Consider the following 19,200-nt stretch of genomic DNA (forward strand, 5'->3'; position numbering starts at 1 on the left):
ACCTGGCATGGTTTAGGAAGAAAAGAGAATATAAAAAGCAAGAAATAATACGAATATAACTTAATTATATTGTCATTTTATTTGTAAATGAAATATTAATGGTTCAGTTACATAAAATGGAATGAAGATCGTATATTGTGATGTGCCAAAAACACAACACATGTAATGTAATCCCTGGTTTTGGGAACTATGAGTAACTGCTGCTGCTACTCCACCCCTCTTCCCCCCCCCCCCCTTTAGATTGGAGTGTCACTTGATGAAACTGTAACTGAGAGAGACCTGGATGACTTGTTGTGGATTTTTGGGTGTGAATCTTCATCTGTAAGTACAATATAGATAATCTAGACATATTTAGAAGTGTTACTGCACATAAAACCTAGTCACTCAGTTCTTTGGACTTCCTCATTCCTCCTGTGAACTCTGCTAGTTTGGTTTAGATACTCTGGGGCAGGGACTGTCTGTATTTTGTATGTTGTACAGGATTGAACACACTGTAAGTGCACAATTAAATGGTAATTTCAGATTTCTCTTTTACTGAAGCGATCAGGATGAGGGTTACCGAGTAATGCCATGCTCTGGGAGTATGCCGCTTAATCCCCTTGTTTAACCTGGACATCCTGTGTTTCGGGGCACTACTTACTTTTGGGATTGCAACCTCAGGTTTGGCAGTGCTCCCTCAGTGGCCTGCAGGAAGTATGTCACACTGACTCCACCCATAATTAGCAATAGTGCCACTCTAGTGTGAATTAGTGAGGCTTCTGTTACTTCTGGCATTATATAAAATAAAAAAAAATTGTTATGGATTCTTTACAGGTATGTACGTTGATAAAAGTATGTTTCAAAGAACCTGTCAATATTGGTAATAAGATGGCAGTGTATTTCAGCTAACTCTGATAACTGCATAACTTGAGAGAAGAAATTTAATTATTTTTCTGTGAAGATGTCTTATTTAATCACTTCATATTTCTCTACTGTCAAAGGAATTGGTTGCTGAGAGTATGGGAGAAGAAACAAGGGGCATTCTGAGTACTGCATTTAAGAGGACTTCCAAATTCTTGACACATCAAGTATTCGACAGGTTTGTGACGTTTATTCCCACTGCAGATTTTAAGTTTGTATAGAGATTTGACACGTTTCCTGCCCCCCCCCCCGACCCTTCCCTTTTTTGTACTCTGAGAAGGTTGTACCGAAGACTGTCACCTTATAGCATCCATTTACTTATATTCCAGTGTTCATCCGAGATAGCACTTCAATACCAAACATCTATTTGTAGTCACTTGTATCTTTCTCCAATTTTTTTGGTAGGGTTGTGCAAACCCTTCTTGCTCTGGTCTGAACCAAGCCAAGCAGTATATTTTTGTCCTTTTGTGCTATGCATGTGTTCGTACCAGCTTGGTTTCCATAGATGTTTGTGTCCATCTTGTGTTTGTTTACCAAATTAGCACACTTCTTATTTTCATATTTAATTATTCCTGGGGGAATTCTGCACCACTGTGCAATACAGAATTTTGCAGAAATTAATGTTGTACGGACAGAATTTCCTTTTTCCACAACAGAAATGGGATGAAGTGCTGCTGGCTGCCACTAAGGGCTCCTGGACCTGGCAGAGCCCAGCTCGCAAATAGAAGACAAAGCCAGGGGGAGGGGGGAGGGAACTGGAGGGTTCCCAGCGCACCCTGAAGGTGGTGACGTGCAGGAAATTCTGTGCAAGCCTGGGACCGAGCATCAGGCTGTTTCTCTTTCTGGATCCCTGGGCTCTAGGAGGGTAGGGTATGTGAGTATCTGGGCTGGGGAGGTCCTTGCAGATGGTCTCTGGGGGAGAGGTGATCTGAGTGGCTAGGCTTGGGCGGGGGGGCGAGGTGTGTTAGTGTCTGACCCCCTGGCTGGGCTCTGGGAGGGAGGGGGCAGAGAAGCAGGAACTGGGTTGTGGTAGGGGTTTCTTTAACTGGGGGAATTTTTGTGTGTGTCTGTATTGTTACAGCCCTACTTGCTGACGGGTATTTTGAAATAAATTACCAAAATAATTGAAGCTGGCATGATTATATAGTGTTGTTTTGACAAATAAAATTTGCAGAATTTTGCAAAATTTTAAAATATCGTGTACAGATTATTATTTTTTTTTGGTGTATAATTTCCCCAGTAATATTTGAAGACTTAGTCGTGTTAGAAGATTTGAACAGTTTTATTCTATATTGGTGATGGTATATTTCTGACCTAATGGCAGTAAGGGAGATGTACTAAATACTTTTAATCAGAACTAAATATTCTGGTTTGACTGACTAGCCGGGAAATACTGGTGTATTAGGTACTTGTCTGCATATCTTGTTTATGAAAGACTAAAATTAAATACAAAAAGTAAATGGCTCTTATCCATTGTGAATTCTTAGGGCGGTCCACACTAAGAAGCAGGGTCGAACTAGGGTACGCAAATTCAGCTACGTGAATAGCGTAGCTGAATTCGAAGTACCCTAGTTCGAACTACTCACCTGTCCAGACGCCGCGGAATCGAAGTCCGCGGCTCCAAGGTCGACTCCGCCACCGCCTTTTGCAGTGGTGGAGTACCAGAGTCGACCTTGGCGCTTCTGGAGTGCGAACTATCGCGTCCAGATTAGACGCGATAGTTCGAACTCCGAGAAGTCGAACTCACCGCGTCGACCCGGCTCGTAAGTGTAGACTAGCCCTTAGTCAGTTCCTATGGTGGAGCACTTCTTTATGGGTCATCCAGCTTGTGTAGTTAAACTGCTTGCCCTAATACCACATTTTGTTTCCCTCTAGCTATCACTCTGAAACGAATATTGTCCGGTATATGAAAAGATTAGAAAACAAAGATATTTCCCTTGTTCACAGCATGATTCCTTTGGTATGTATTTTCTTAAAAAATAAATAAAATCAGGTGATTAGTCTCTCTCTCTCTCTCTCTCTCTCGGAATAGTGACTGAATACATTTTTATTATTTTTTAGGGATCCTGCACAATGAAGCTTAATAGTTCATCTGAACTTACAGTAAGTTCATCTGACATAATTATTCCTTGTTTAAGACCAGTCCAGAGTAAACTGCCTAGTCAGTCAAACAGACACAGTACATGTAGACACTGAATTTTATTGTCTTAAACGACCTAAACTTTAATGTTTTAGGGTGGGATTTTCAATTGGAGCAGAGTTGAGCCAACACTGAGGGGGTTTTTTTTTGTTTTTTGTTTTTAAATTCCATTCCAAATCTATAAGAAAGTAATTTTGTTTGGGCGGGGGTAAGGTAAAGAAGACAACTTTTTTGTCTTGTTTAAATTGAACATATTTCTACATGCTTTCTTACTGACTTTTTTGTCTGGGATTTTTAAAGATGCTTAAGAGTTAGATATCCAACTCCTATTGAATTTCCATAGCATTTGGACACCTAATGCCTCTTGAAAATCCTACCCTAAAATGTTATGAATGTTAATAACATGGGTGTGATGAAAGGAATAGATTTTTTTTTTTTTAGCTCTCTGAAGGGTCTGTCTCTGCTGTTTGTATAGTGCCCAGCACAATGGGATCTTGATCCTGATTGGGGTCTTTGGACACTACTGTAATGAAAGCACTCAATAATAATTAATAAAAATAATGCAAATATCCTATTGTTACCTGGTCACCATATGACAGGATAGTCTCCTTTCAGTTCCATTTCTGAAACCAGTCAATGAAACCAGCCAGAGACTCCAGCTGGTAGGAGCAGCTGCAGCCAAAGCAGGGAACTTCAGGCATTCAGAGAATTTTCTATGGTTTTGACTGGACTTTCTCTGCCTTGTGCTGATTGGCTGTTTTGTTCCAACCCTCTTCCTCCCCCTCCCTCAGTCTCTTTACCTTGGCTTCCCTCCACACTTTCTCCTCTTACCCTCTTCTCCCTGCTTTGCCCCATCCCTCCTTCTTCCATTTAGCTTATCCCTCCTAATTAACCCTCCCTCCCGCCCCCAATAAATTGTGGAACTAACATGACAGTTGTTTGTCGCATAGCTCACTCTGTTACATCCCTTTTCCCCACCCCGTTTGTTTGGATTATAAGCTCTTTGGGGCGAAGACTGTTGGCTACTTGTTCGTGTAGTGCCTAGCACAATGGAGCCCCATAGAGTGCTTGCCTGTAGAGTTCTGGGAGTAAAACACCATCAGCACCACCTAATCAGAGTTTAGAGGCAGCAGAAGATTATTACTCAGACACCCAGGTATCTCTGGTCTTCTCCCTCATCATTAACCCTTTTCACTCCAAACACATTGTTTACAAACTCAATCGCTTGTTACAGCTCATTCTTTTTCTTTTTTTTTTCCCCCCTTTAGCCTATCACATGGAAAGAATTTGCTAATATCCATCCATTTGTGCCTCTAGACCAGGCTCAAGGGTACCAGCAACTTTTCAGGGAGCTCGAGAGGGATCTGTGTGAGATCACAGGCTATGACAAAATCTCCTTCCAACCAAACAGGTGGGGGCTCTTTCACTAGACATCCACTTCCTGACGTGGCTTAACAAAAAATTAATCTCTGCTTCTAGAAAATGGTTTGCTGTCAAAGGATTGGAGGCAGGAGTGCTCCCAGACATCTTTGACATGGTACACACCGTCCATCCCTGTGGAGCCATCTTTGCTTCAGCCACTGGCCCTAGCATCTCTCCTGCTAAGTCTGTATCATGCTCTGCTTCCGTCTTTCAGCTGGGCCCACCCAGGCACTGTGTCACTCTGCATTCCTGAGAGGGTGAAAAGCTGCTGGAAATGGGGTGAGGTCAGGCAGGCTCCTGAAGAGAGCCCTGGTGAAGGAGCCAGCCCCATGGCAGCATCAAGGAGAAGCACTAGTCACTCAGGTATGGCCCCACTGCACCTCCATCATGACAGGGACTGTTGGGACAACCTGAGCGGTGCTGCAGCCCCTATGCACCAGTTCATAATCTCACTCACTCAGTTGTGTACCCCCTTCGCCCCATCATGATGGAAGGCCAGTTGGGGCCAGACCTGAGTGGGCAGGGGAATCGCCAGGGCTGCTGCTCCTCACCGCTGCCAATGATATGTACTGTGAGTATACACAGTGGGCTGTGGGCCTCCCTCATTGGAGGGGATCTAAGGGTTAGCTTTTTCCACAGCTATACTGCCTGAATGCAAGACTCAAGCATTGAGGCTTGAGTGAGGCAATAGTATGAGAGAATCTTAATCTGGCAATGTTTTCTTCTACACGTTTGAGGGTCAGGATGAGTGCCAGACCAATCTTGCCCTTTCCTCACCCCTTTCAAGTTCACTTTGACGTTTAGAGTCTCTTCTTTGTTTTTAATGCTCTTCTCTTCATTTTCGAGGTAGAGCTTGTCATATGGATGAGGCAGCCTTTGGCTAGACAAGTGCTGCTTCAGACAGAGAAATCTGCGGGGATGGTGGTGCTTGGGAGAGACTCTTATCAAACAGGGCTAAGCGAATCTCATTGTCCCCTTTTCAAATGGGCAAGGGTGGTTTGCCAAATCTCATATTTGAGGGGTTGGTGAGCTATTTAATCTGCCCTGCTGGCAATAGCTAGAGGTGAGCACAGGGGTGATTGTGTTGCTTTGGTGGAATGAGAGCAGGGGAACACAGTGACAGGTGTGTGCTGATCACTCCAGGTGTACTAGCCTACCCCTTTCCTGAACCTCTTTGGGGAAAACTTGGGGTGCTTTATCCTGTTTTCCCTCAGCCCCATGATCACTGTTGCTCTTTGAAGCAGCCATGTTCTCAGGCAAATACTGCCTCCATGCTGTTGCTATCATTTTCTGATAGCACTAATGGGAGGAAGGCTTTTTACTGATTCTAGAAAGTGTATATAGAGAGAGACTTAGATTGGGGCCCTCAAATGATCTAAAATAAACTAAGACAAAGGTTGACCTGTCACTCAAACTGGCCCTCTCATCTTAAAGGTAAGGAATGTCACACACACTTGAATACTTTGTTCATTGAAATAATGGGATAACTTCAGGCATACACACTGATGAATTCTTTCTCAGTGTTTAGAAGATACATGAATGTTTCTTTTCACTTCACAGGTGATCTTGATAAACATTTGGTCCCCCATTCCAAATGCCACACAATGGCCCATAACCATCCTGTCTTAGAAGCTAGTTGAATTTGATTCTTCCCTGGGTTGGGTGGAGGCAGTTGATTGAGTAATATGAAGTGTTTTAATTCCTTACAACCCACCTGAGCTGAGCACTGAAGTATAACATCCCTTAATTTCTGTCCACTGACAAAATCACTATGGGCTGATTTTTACTGTCTAATAGTGCAACAAGCTGCCATGCAGGGAATAGGGATGGGCCCACTGCCAGGGGTTTGGGCTTTTTGGAACTAGGTGTGTTGAGGAAGTTATAAGAAGCACATCAGCAAAGCTCTTGGAATAGTGCTATTTTGAATACTGTTGGAAAAGCCAGCAGCTACATAACTTAAATTCTTTTTGAAAAAGCTCTTCATTAATATGCAAAGTTTTATGAGGCTAGAGAATCTCTAGGGTTTTACTGTAGTAGTCAGTGAGTACTGTTATCCTGTGTAGTGGAACTATAATCACTCATTTCATGCCAAATATACTGAAATGATGTCTTCTGCCTCTTTAAATGACCATAAAGGGATTCCAGTTGCTGGATGTGTGTTATGTTGTAATGCTTTATCCAGGCCTTCTATTCTCGATGGAACAGCATCTCTGTACTAGCTCTGTGTGTGTGTGTGTGTGTGTGTAATATTTTTTGCTAGTTAAATTAATATTATGTGGTTAGAAATGGGGGATCTATTCAGTACCTACAATGTTGTTGCAGTCCTAGTGCTGATAGAATATAAGCTAGTGACATCACTATAATATGTTTCACCCAGTACGCGTGATAAACTGTGTGCATTTGTCTGGTATCTCCTGTGCATGTGCAGCTTAACACATAGATTGTATTTGATCTTTATGAACTACTTAAACTTGCTCAAATCCACTAAGAATGGCTTGAGCAAGAATGGTTTTAATGTTACAAACAGCACTACACTGACGTTCTAGTTCATACTTTATAATGGGCTTTGTGTTCTTGCAGTGGGGCCCAGGGTGAATATGCTGGATTGACTGCAATCAAGGCTTACTTAAATGCAAAAGGAGAATGTCATAGAAATGTAAGTGTGAAACTGTCTGAGACATAACTCTTTGTGGAGCAAATGGTTTGGAGAATATGTTCTGGAGGAAGAATGGTCCAGTGGTTAGGTTGGTAGCCTGAGATTTGGGAAACCTAGAGTCCTTGTTCTGCCAAAGAATTCATGGGTGACCCTGGCCCAGTCACTTTGGCTGTGCCTTAGTTCCCTATAGAGAACAAAAGGTAATAGCACTTCCCTACCTCACGTGTTGTGGTGATAGTCCCACAATATTTGATGTATTGATCAAATACTACAAGACTAGGAGCCATATAAGTACCAAAGGTAAGTTCAGGTTTGACCAGGGCCGTAACTAGGGCGCGGCGAGCGGGGCAGCCACCCCCAGTGCAGAGCCACCCGGGGTACAACAGTGGGGTGGCGCCATAAGTGGTGCGTGAGTCTTCCATTTTTAGAGAGGCTTACACGCAAGTGCTGAAAGCTCTCTAGAAATGGGAGGAGCCACTGGCACCCAGACCGTGGCCCTGCCCCAACTCCTCCTCTCCCCCAAGTCCACCCCCACCACCCGCTCCTCTCTGCCACAGGGGCAGTGGGCTGACACACCTCCAAAGGGAGCTGATCCACGCTGTATCCACAGCATTTTCTCTCCTGTATGGCCAGCCCAAGCCTCTTATATATGCCGCCCTTGGGCAGAGCACAGGATTGGGCCCAGCGGCATCAGGTCTCTCTCCCCCCACGGGATCAGGCACATCAGCATCCTGCCAGAGCCCAGGGTGCTCAGAGCCCCACCTCCCCACAGGAATACGGGAGCAGGCTCTCTTTGGTGCTAGGACCGCAGCAGCAGGTTACTAAGTGCCCTGGCTAGTGGGAAGGGCCGAAGGAGGAAGGTCTGCGCTCTACATGCAGCCACATGCTGGAGTGCCTGGGGTGCCACATGAGGAGGAGGTGCAGGGGGCCAGGACCACAAGGGAGTGCAAGGCTTAGGGGAGAAGGGGTGTGTGGGAGGGGAGGGTCAGGGGTGAAGTAGGGCACGGGAGGGGAGGCCAGGGGTTAGGAGTGAAGCAGGGGTGCAGGATGGGAGTGGACTGATACCTGCATGTCCTCCAATCTGAAATTTCCAGAGCCCTGGGACACAACTTGTTAGCCTTACTGTCTTAACACTACTAAAATTGAGCATTCATAACATAAACTTAATCTACCTCCAAAAAGAATTCCTTCCTGTCAACATACACCCTTAAATTGATATTATAGTGTTTCTTTCATAGAATTAGAGGGAAAAATCCCTACTTCTTAAGGAAATAGTTTTAAATAGTGGGCAATTATTTATCTGTAAAATAAATCTAATAATAAACAAGTTACAATGGTACCTCAGATCCCCTAAGGGGCACATGGAAGAACATGAAAAAACAGCTTAACCAACATAGCAGGCATCTAGAAGAACATTTTCTCATTGTATTTAACTGTTATGCTACCGACTAGAACAGGCAGTAAAGCAGGAGTGGGCAAATTACAGCCCACGGGCCAGATCCAGCCCCTCAGGGCTTTGGGGTTCTTTGTACACCCAAGACAGTTCTCTGTATACCTCTGAGTTCCTCTGTGCTCATAAGTATCCAGGAAGGAAGATAATTGTGCAGACAGCCTTTTGAAGGAGCTTCCTTTCTAAAGTTACTCGGATCAGCACGTGCCAAGTATTAGTGAAATCAAAATAATTTTGCAATAAAATGACTGGTAGTATATTATGTCGTGGAATATAGTAATGTTCTTTAAAATTGTGTTTTTTCTGTTGCATATGGGCTTTTTTCACTCGTATATCTCAGTCTATGGTGCAGTTCATGGTGTGATAGCTTTAATGAAGAATTGCTGTTTTGTGGAAGCGATCACTTGACAGCAAAAACCGTCTCTGGTCTTGATTGGACAAAATATTCTATCTTTCTGGATTTCCATGGCATTAAGATTTTAAATCAGACCGTTTTAAAGTAATGTTAATGTTCTTGTCACTTAATAATGGATCCCTCACTGAGGGATCAAATTTTTTTTTTCGTTCTATGTCTGGAAAGCAGCTAGGTACAATCTTCGTGGAGTTCAATATTTAAAGATCGCCCATGGCAGGCTTTCAGGGTTAGAACGGAGTTCAAGAGGAGAAGAGACAGGTTGTCAGGGTCAGCTTCCTGGCAGGGCCGGTTCCAGCTTTTCTGCTGCCCCAAGCGGCCCTCCTCCAAAAAAAAAGACGAGCGGTGGCACTTCAGCGGCAGCTAAATCACACTGCTTCTTCGGCGACGGGTCCTCCCTCTCTTCCTCCTCGGCGGCAATTCAGTGGCAGCTCAAAGAGGAAGAGAGGGAATGAGGGACCCGTCACCGAATTGCTGCCGAAGACCCGGAGGTGCCACCTCTTTGAATTGGACGCCTCAAGCACCTGCTTCCTTCACTGGTGCCTGGAGCCGGCCCTGCTTCCTGGAAGCAGGATGCCCACTATGTTTCTTATAAATTTTAGTATGATGAGGAAGGAAGCATTTGTTAAGATTACAAAAACTTTGTCAGTTGAAATTAACACTTGGACTGCTTTGAAACTTGTTACACAGCAGCATCAGTCTCAAGTTGTTTCTCTTTTATATAAAGGTACTTCAGTGCTTACATTTCTCCAGCGAGCCTAAGATATGTATTTCACTTAAACATACACATAAGTTTTGTTCTTTCTACGTAATCTGGTGTGCTTGATCTCTTTCCCAGTTTCTGTAAAAGCTGGCACTGTATCTTATTATCTACAGCTGTCCTAAAGTTCAAATGTAATGTGCGCAGCCATGGGGTATCTGGCTTTTTGCAGTGGCTGAATATGAAAGCAAACGAACCTGACCAACAGCTCTCTTTGGAGTAAGCCTCCTTTTGATTTGGTGCCCCCTTGTGGGGGAAAATACTCTGAGAGATGCAAGCAGCTATCATCACATCTAATCACTTACACTTTACACCAAGTGGTTGTAAAACACTACCCAGCCAAAATGTAATATTCTGTACCCACTCTGTAATTATGCAGCACCATTGCAAATGACTAGATAAGGTGCAGTACAGTGGAGAATTGGGCCCCTTACATTCTTTTCAGTACACCTGGAGATGTTAAATATAATTACAAACCTACTTACCTAATTGCAATCTACTGTGGCACCAAGATAAATGCCCTGTTTGCAGCTAACAGGGCAGTTATCTTGGCGCCATAGGAGATTCTCTTTTATTATATTATTTGGATTTCACTTTTTAAAAATTGACTATTTTTATTAACATTTGGTTTGTAATTATATGGTGTAAAAGCAGAAATCTTAACTATTGCAGCACTTCATTTAATTTGAAAGCATGTTACTTGTTGACTGTAAGGCACTTTATTATAAGCTACTTTAACTCAATTAAAATTAAGTAGCTTTATTTACATACTTATTTTAATTATAAACTTAATCTGTTTAATCCAGAGTTGAGGTTTACAAGAGAGGCATCACTGTGTATAAAAGTAGACTTGGTTTAATGATTTGCAGAGAATACTAGCGCAGCATCAGTGGATGTTGGTGCGGGTGGGCAAACCATGACCCATGTGCCAGAACCATTTTAAGGTGCCCTGCGAGCTCCCACTGAGGAGCAGGGTCTGGGGCTTGCCTTGCTCTAGCGCTCCAGCTGGGGAGCAGGGTCAGGGGTTGCACCACGCAGCTCCTGGAAGCCGCGCCATGGCCTTGCTCCGGCTCCTACGTGCTCCAATGGCCCCCTTTGGCGCTCCAATGGGAGCTGCAGGGGCTGTGCCTGCAGATGGGGCAGTGTAAAGAACTGCCTGGCCATGCCTCCACATAGGAGCCAGAGAAGGCACATGTCACTGCTTCCAGGAGCCGCCTGGGGTAAGTGCTGCTCGGAGCCTGCACCCCTGAGCCTCTCCCCACATCCCAACCTCCTGCCCCAGCCCTGATCCCCACTCCTGCTCTCCAAATCCCTCAATCCCAGCCCAGAGCACCCTCCTGCACCCCAAAGCTCTCATCCCCAGCCCCACTCCAGAGCCCGCAACCTCAGCCAGAGCCTTCCCACACCCCTGCCCTAGCCCTGAACCCCCTCCTGCCCCAGAATCCCTTGGTTCCAGCCTAGAGCACCCTCCTACACCCCAAACTCCTCAACCCACCCCAGAGCCTGCACACACACACCCGCATTCCACTCCCCCACCCTAGCCAGGAGCCCCCTCCCACACCCTGAAGTCCTCATTTCTGGCCCCACCCCAGAGCCCACACCCCCAACCAGAGCCCTCAACCCCTCCCGCACCCCAGCCCCAATTTTGTGAGCATTCATGGCCCGCCATACAATTTCTATTCCCAGATGTGGCCCTCAGGCCAAAATGTTTGCCCAACCCTGACATTGGTAATGAATTTGAAAAATGTTTTTATCTAATTCTTCTACAAAGTGGTGGCGTTTTAGTAAAATTGGCTAACAAATTTGTCAACTAAATTCATAAATGCATAAAAGCAGCTGAGTTTTATTATGCTCATGTACATTCAGTAATTTAATCTTCAAATTATTCCTAGTTTGCATTTTTTTAAATTGGAAAACTGCTCATACGGACAATAAAACTCAAAGATTTCTCTGTTACATCCAGATACCATGATTCTTTAGAAGCTCTATCTTGCATCCAGAGATGAAATACAAACCACATGCAAGTAGAACCTTATAATGGAAGTGTTCTTCAAAAGTGGCCCTCAGTGTGAGGAATACTCAGTAAATGAACAGTTAATATGGTAATGGGTTTTATGTAAACATTTTGCTGTATGAAAATTGTGTTGAATTCTTGTAATACAAATAGTACTTCTGTTTGTACCTTCTCTGGAGGTCTGATAATGAAATGCACCTTTTGATGGGTTTTACTGCACTGGGATTTCATGGTTGGTCAGTGTAATTAGAACTTACATTTTTCCCCACTCAGGTTTGTCTTATTCCTAAATCTGCTCATGGTACCAACCCTGCAAGTGCCCAAATGGCAGGGATGAAGATTCAGCCAGTCGAGGTGGATAAAAATGGAAACATTGATATTGCCCATCTAAAAGCAATGGTGAGTGTCACATCTGCTGTTTATTTTGGAGGGTGGGAACTTTCCCTCTGGGTAATGGATTGTTAGCAGCTGTATCAGATTTTCTGTTGTGGGAAAACGGTGCAAATAAATAATAGATACCTGCTTTAAAAGAAGAATAAATCATTCTTCCTTTTCTTGTTGTTTGAGACACAAGCCATTAAATTTGTAAGCCCTCTTTACATTTGGGGATCCTTTGTGTAGAAATGGTTGAAAGAGTATACATTGTAGCTTCTTTCATGGCAGAGTTGTTGGGTCCCCCCTCCATCCCCTCCCCTGCCTTCCTGTGTTCAGTATCTGAAGTGAATGTAGCATATTCATGTGATTCTCAAACATTTGTAGCTGCACTTTAACCTTCATCTACTGAAGAGCAGTCTCATGGCTGGGTAAGATGTTGCTAGGCAACTGCCTCTGCATCTCTGAATAGATTGGCTGCAGATGAAGCTAAAGAAGTAGCAGAATATATTTTAAATATATTTGGGAGCTGTTAGGTATTGAAATTATCATTGCATCATTGCCACTGAAGGAAAAAAAGACTGACAGCCAATTTCCTAGAAAATGTGAAAGTCCAATTTTGTTAACCAATGAATGCAGCTGGTTTAAAATCTCTCTCAAATGTGATTAAACTTACGTTTCTCGTTCAAGTGATTGTGCGCACATACGTTCCACTGTAGATGTGTGCATGCCCAATGCATTCGAATTAGAGACTTTTTTGCCAGCAGCACACGTGCCCCTGCCATCCTTGTGTGTGGAACTGAGGGCATAAAAAGGGCCTGGCTATCGCCTTCCTCTCAGTTCCTCCTTACCACCTATGGCAAGAGTTGGGGCTCCCCACCACTCTTGAGCCTCAGTTAGCTTCAAAAGAGATTTTCTCCTGTTTTATAGTTGTAGTTCACTTCAGTGTAGTTCTAGTTTAGTTTGTTAATAGCACTTTGGGGATGTGGGGTGGGAGTGGGGGTATTGCCATGCAGAAATCTCCTGGATTGAAAAAATGTACCACATTCAGGGCTATTATCTGTGTCATTGATAGGCACGAGAGTTGCCTCGTTTTGTTTAGGCAAGGGATGTGTGAGAGACAAATGTCCTAGCTGTATCTCATTCTCCATGAGGACAAAGAAACAGGGATTTCTGCCTTAGAGCTCATAGAAGTATAGGGGTGGGAGGGACTTTGAGAGGTTATCTAGTCCAGCCCCCTACAGTAAGGCAGGACCAAATATACCTAGTCCATCCCTTGCAGGTGTTTGTCTAACCTGTTTTTAAAAAACCTTCAGTGATGGGGATTTCACAGCCTCCCTTGGAAGCCTATTCCAGAACTATCCCTAGAATAAGATTTTCTTTTTTTTCTAATATTTAACTTAAATCTCCCTTGCTGCAAATTAAGCCTCTTAGTACTTGTCCTACCTTCAGTGGACATGGAAAACAATTGATTGTTATCCACTTTATAACAGCCCATAATACATTTGAAGACTGTTATCAGGTCCCTGCTCAGTCATCTTTTCTCAAGAGTAAGCATACCTTATAGGTCGGGTTCCCTCCAGTTTGTCCACATCTTTCTTAAAATGTGGTGCCCCAAATTGCCTTTCCATTGGGATACTTAGACAATATTAAAGGCAAAATAGCAGAGAACTTTTAAAGGGTCTTATTCATATGCACCCTCCAGTCTCTGATCCAGTACCCTCATGGGACCTGGATTTAGTTTTGACCTGTTTAATGGGCTTCCCTTTCAAACCTTTGGCAACAACTTGATTATCATTGCTGTCAATGAAAATAGCCTTTCTGGGAGCAATTACTTCCACAAGAAGGGGGTTGGAGCTTGAGGCACTGCTAGCTGACTCTGTCTCCATGACATTTCACAAAAGTAAGGTTTTTCTTAGGCTACCCCTGAAGCTTATGTTTAACGTTGTATCTACATTTCATGTCAGGCCATTCATATTCCAGTTTTGTTTTTCCCCCCAAAAAACCCTCATTCTAGCAAACCTGAAGAGAAGCTTCACACTCTAGTCATTTGGAGGGCTCTATCCTTATCTGGACAGCAACAAAATCTTTCAGATGAGGCTACAAAAAGTTTAGGAGATTCACTGAAAGGATGAAAGGGCAACCAGTTACAGCCCAGCATACATCTCACTGGATTTCTGACTGTATCAAAGAATAACAACCCATTCCACTAGGATTCATTACACTTCATCAGCCTTCTTAAGTAACATACCGATAGTAGACATTTGCAAAGCAGCAACAACATGGTTGTTGGTACATATCTTTTTTTCAGTCATTACACTGTCACTCCAGCTTCCCGGGACAATGCCATCTTTGGAAAGTCAGTGCTGTAGTCTCTCTTCAAGTCCTACCATCTCTAAGGAAACTGCTTGTGAATCACCTGCAGTGGAATGTATCTGTGCATAATCACTCAAGAGGGTGGGGAAAAAACACCTGTTTACTTTCCTGTAGTAGTGTATAGTAACTGTTGTTCTTTGAGATGTATTGTGCACATATACATTCCACAACTGTCCCACCTTCCCTGGGACTGTGGGTATTAGACAGACAGACAGTTGTGTGAAAGATGTTATGCCCTTGGCTCCACACACAAGGATGGCAGGGGCACATGTGCTGCCTCATGGTACTGCCGACAAAGTCTCCGACTCTACTGCATTGGGTGCACACATACTTGTATGGTGGAATGGATGTGTGTGCCATACATCTCGAATGGCCATTACCGTACAGGCAAGTAACCGTTTTTCATACTACTTTTCCCAACCTATTGTTGGTTTAAATTAGTCTTGGTGAACAAACATTTCGACATAGATGCTTCAGAAGGAAAAGTAGATCTCAACAGCTTTCACTTAAGTAACCAGATAGAAAATTTGCATAAACATTTTTTTTCTTAGCGATCATTAAATTTTCCCAAAGTCTACAACTTAGCACCAAAATCATGTGCCAGGAAGGGTGATGGGCAGTTACGATTTTGCTGGATGAGATGGGTAAACTTGTTTTCAGCATGTGAAACGCTTGTGGTGGTGATTTTTGTAAAGGATTTTGCTGAAGAGAAATTTGTGACCCTCGAGTAACCTTCTATATTCCCTCCTTTTCTAAAGGTGGATAAGCACAAAGATAACTTGGCAACCATCATGATCACATACCCATCCACCAATGGTGTGTTTGAAGAGGATATCAGTGATGTGTGTGACCTGATTCACAAACATGGAGGCCAGGTTTACCTAGATGGTGCAAACATGAATGCCCAGGTGTGAATCTGTTAAACAGATTTTAGCTATTTATTGGTGTTGGTGGTGGTAACTTCCAGAAAAACAACAAATGTCAGTTCTCACACTTTCAACTCTACCACAGCTTCACCATAAGACTGATACACCATAAATGTTTGGAAAGAAACTGAGGTTACCAAAAACACCAGTAGAAATTGGATGTAAAAAAATATGGTCACAGTTCAGGGCAGAAATCAGCATCTCTCTCCTTCCTGACCCAAGGTTTTCAAGGCTGCACAGTTCCCGCCTTATCCGGTGATATTTCCACCAAGCCAGGCGGCCTAAGCAGCCCAGTGTCTGTGCTTTGCTCTCTCTCCAGAGGCTGTGAACAGCATCATTGCCTGCAGTTACAAGTCCTCACACAGCTCTTTATAAGCAAGCACATACAGTATTGGAGAGAAGACGCATTCAAAACCATAAAAGAACCTACCTACCTACCTACATACAAAAAAGCTTACCCGAGGTCACCCATCAGTCTTATGGGGCTGTCACAGGTCAAGTCCTTCCATCCCTTCTGCAAGTGTTGTTCCCTCGTGGACGGTCCTGTCGACTTGTTGGATCAAAAGAGAGGCCCTGAGAAAGTTAAAACTCAAGCTTTTTATCCAAATGTCATTCCTTTGTCTGCTAGTCTCTGGAGAATCCAGTTTGAAATAGTATATGGAAGGCTTCCCAGGTGACACCTCCCTGGAAGGACTACAACCTGGCTGGTTTGTCTTAATCACCACCTGTTCCCGACAGAGCTTTAGCCCTCCCCCGTGGAGTAGAACACAATCATACAAAACCATTAACTTAAAACAATGGCCCCCAAAGATACTTGCACGTAGTTCACTAAGGTCACACAAAGAGATGCAGGAAATTGCTGTCACAAATATAATTTAAAATGGGCTACATGCTGAATTACCAGAAGTCTAGTGAATAGAATTATTTGTAATGTTCTCATTGGCCTCAAAGATTTTTCTAAGAACTATCTGAAAGGCCAGAATAGTAAATTGAATTTTAAGTCTAAAGTCCTTTATGTGATCTAGGTGTCTGTTACATATTTAGTTAGGAATTTAACATTTGTAAAAGATGCTAAACCTTCCTATGGATATGGCCTTGTAAAGGAAAACAAAATAAATCTAAATTTTAGACTCATTTTTGCATAGAAAACCGGCACAAATTGAAGAAATGACACTAAAGCATGTTGATAGGTCATTAACAGATGCAACTTTCTACAATGGTGACTTCTAGAGTGTCAAATGGCAGTGATGAAATCAGTTTGCATATGAAAAATACATTTTCTGAGACAGCATTTGAGCTTTTGGTGGTGATTCTCCGACAGGTGGGTCTGTGTCGCCCTGGAGACTATGGATCTGATGTCTCTCATTTAAACCTTCACAAAACCTTTTGCATTCCCCATGGAGGAGGAGGTCCTGGAATGGGGCCAATTGGAGTGTGAGTATCAGGCTTTAGCTCTTAAATTTACTTTGGAGGAGAAGGCACCCTAGTTAATTGTACAGAACAATTGAGAGTAAGGGCCATTAGCACTGACTTGGGAGAGGCTTAGTTTTGGCAGCAGTTGTTGTGTACGTTTCTGTTTGTAAGGCAGTTAAGACTGGCATTTGAATACCATTGTATTGTTGTCTTGATATCACTACTGTGCTCACATATCCCTCAGCCAGTGCACTAGAGTCTTGACAAGCAACCACCCCCTTGGTGACTCTGGAGCCAGGCATATCAGAAGTTAGTTTTTAGTTAAATGGTGCTAACAAATTTGCCTCACTGTGGTAGTGGTTTTCCATGTTTTTGTGATGGATTAGCAGATGGACGCTCCCATAGTTCCCTTGCACAATCAGTATCCTGGAAGTTTCTTTTCTAGACTTCTTATTCACTTCATTTTTGTTTGTTTGTTTTCTCTTACGCCCTAGAAGGCAACATGCTGTTCTGGGTAGGTGGGAGTCTTTTATTGATGACTAGCTATAAGGAATGTCCCAGCAGTTGCGAAGAGAAGCTTGTGCAGGTGGGCTGATACTGATCCTGGAGTCTGTCTATGCAAATTGCAGTCATGGTCAGCTGCATTAAAGGGCCTGCTTAGGGAGGAAAGGCTGGTGACTTTCAAGGAGAAACTGCATACTTTACCCACAGCTACTATAAATGTTGATTGTGGATGTACAGCTGGAGTTGTACAGCTTTCCGTCTAACCCTAAACTTACCCCATCCCTTACTCCATCACTCTGTTCTACATTTCTTCTCCTTTCACCCATCCCCAATGACTAGTTTAATGTTCCTCAGATTGGGAAATACAAATCTGCAGAGATAGTTGGTATTGGTCCTGCTTTGAGCAGGGGGTTGGACTAGATGACCTCTTGAGGTCTGCCAACCCTAATCTTCTATGATTCTATGGTGAAGGGAAAGAATTCCATCATTCTAGAATAACGTGGGCAATGACCTGGTATTTCGTTTGCAAATAATGAAAACATAGGCCATGCTCCACCTGGAAAATGTGTGCTCTGTGTGTAGACGATCATCCTGCTTGTTAAACCCATTGACTTCTTGCAACATGAAGGGTCTTAAACTTTTGGTCCTGATGATAAATACCACATAAGCAAAACAGATAGGATAAGGAAAACCATTGCAATAATGGGGTGGCATGGGAAACAGCATGATTTTGCATACTGTAGTCTTGATAATCTGTGCTCAAATCCGGACAAAAACCAGTCTAGGAAAGAACAAGGATTTACTGTTGCAAATGTAAGTCTAACACAAATAGACATGGGTAAGGAACTGGCAATTTAATACGGAACCTCTCACTAGATTACCAGCTCAGATTTATTTTTGAAGTAAGCTGTCTTCAATCTAATCTTTAACGGACTAGTGTCCATCTTGCAAAACTCACCACAGCAATTGATTCTATTTGGAGTGAATGATAAAGGAAATGTAGACTAGCATGGAAATCATTAAAGTGGATTTCTACACTTGATATTCCTGACAGATTAAAAAAGAAGTGGGAATCCTCTTCTGAAGCTAGCCAAAATGATACAGCAATGTGTTTGTTTTAAAATCAATGTATCTGTGTTTCAGGAAGAATCATCTGGTGCCCTACCTGCCTAGCCATCCTGTTGTTGTGCTACAGCTTGATAAGGATGCATGCCCTTTGGGTACAATCAGTGCTGCCCCTTGGGGCTCCAGTGCTATATTGCCTATTTCCTGGGCCTATATCAAGGTGCGTAGATTTTTTTCTCCCCAGCATCAGTTAAGGATCTGTTTATTTTTCCCAGTGGCATTTCTACATTTGGGAAGGTGAAATTGAGTACTTTAGACCTATCCAACATTCATGCTTTCACATGGGTTCACAAGGTCACTGAAAATGGTGGCATTGATTCACACATTTTAATTTCAGATAGTCTTGAAAAATGCCCAGGAAAACTTTCCAACCCAAGTACAAAATCTGATTACTTGCCCTTCACCTCAAGGAGTTATACTTTACTCACATGTCAAAGGGAAAAAAAAATATTTCACCTGGGCAAGTAGAATGTTATAAGGCTGTTTAATGCAGTTTTCCCCCAAGAAGACATGCACACAATAAACAAAGCAACCAACGCCTCTGTTAAGTCCTAGAGCAGATTTCAGGAATAAATTTCATGTTAGGATCCTTGCTGTCTTTGGGGGTGCTGCTTCTATAGATAGTGAGGGCAGTACAATGAACTAGTGCCATAAATGAACATATTCAACTTGTTTAATGTCCACATTTGTTGCCTTTTAATAATTCTTGAGGCCAGAGTTCTAAATTAGA

At 43.1% G+C, this 19,200-nt stretch overlaps 1 protein-coding gene and 1 long non-coding RNA gene across 2 annotated transcripts in view; one reads left to right on the top strand and one right to left on the bottom strand.

Annotated features, from left to right (window-relative positions):
• The window catches only part of GLDC (glycine decarboxylase), a 58,156-nt gene that overhangs the window by 31,546 nt on the left and 7,410 nt on the right, over positions 1-19,200 (top strand). The window contains exons 11-20 of the mRNA XM_039545344.1: positions 241-321; positions 981-1,078; positions 2,776-2,860; positions 2,962-3,003; positions 4,309-4,451; positions 7,043-7,118; positions 12,028-12,153; positions 15,261-15,410; positions 16,750-16,862; positions 18,489-18,630. Coding sequence (XP_039401278.1) covers positions 241-321; positions 981-1,078; positions 2,776-2,860; positions 2,962-3,003; positions 4,309-4,451; positions 7,043-7,118; positions 12,028-12,153; positions 15,261-15,410; positions 16,750-16,862; positions 18,489-18,630 — 1,056 coding nt within the window. The remainder of the gene's footprint in view (positions 1-240; positions 322-980; positions 1,079-2,775; positions 2,861-2,961; positions 3,004-4,308; positions 4,452-7,042; positions 7,119-12,027; positions 12,154-15,260; positions 15,411-16,749; positions 16,863-18,488; positions 18,631-19,200) is intronic.
• LOC120408429 overlaps positions 1-19,200 on the bottom strand; it is a 37,465-nt gene that overhangs the window by 586 nt on the left and 17,679 nt on the right. The window contains exon 3 of the long non-coding RNA XR_005600682.1: positions 15,887-16,001. This is a non-coding gene — a long non-coding RNA (uncharacterized LOC120408429). The remainder of the gene's footprint in view (positions 1-15,886; positions 16,002-19,200) is intronic.

This window comes from Mauremys reevesii, linkage group 6 (genome assembly GCF_016161935.1).
Source record: "Mauremys reevesii isolate NIE-2019 linkage group 6, ASM1616193v1, whole genome shotgun sequence".
Taxonomy (NCBI): Eukaryota; Metazoa; Chordata; order Testudines; family Geoemydidae; genus Mauremys; species Mauremys reevesii.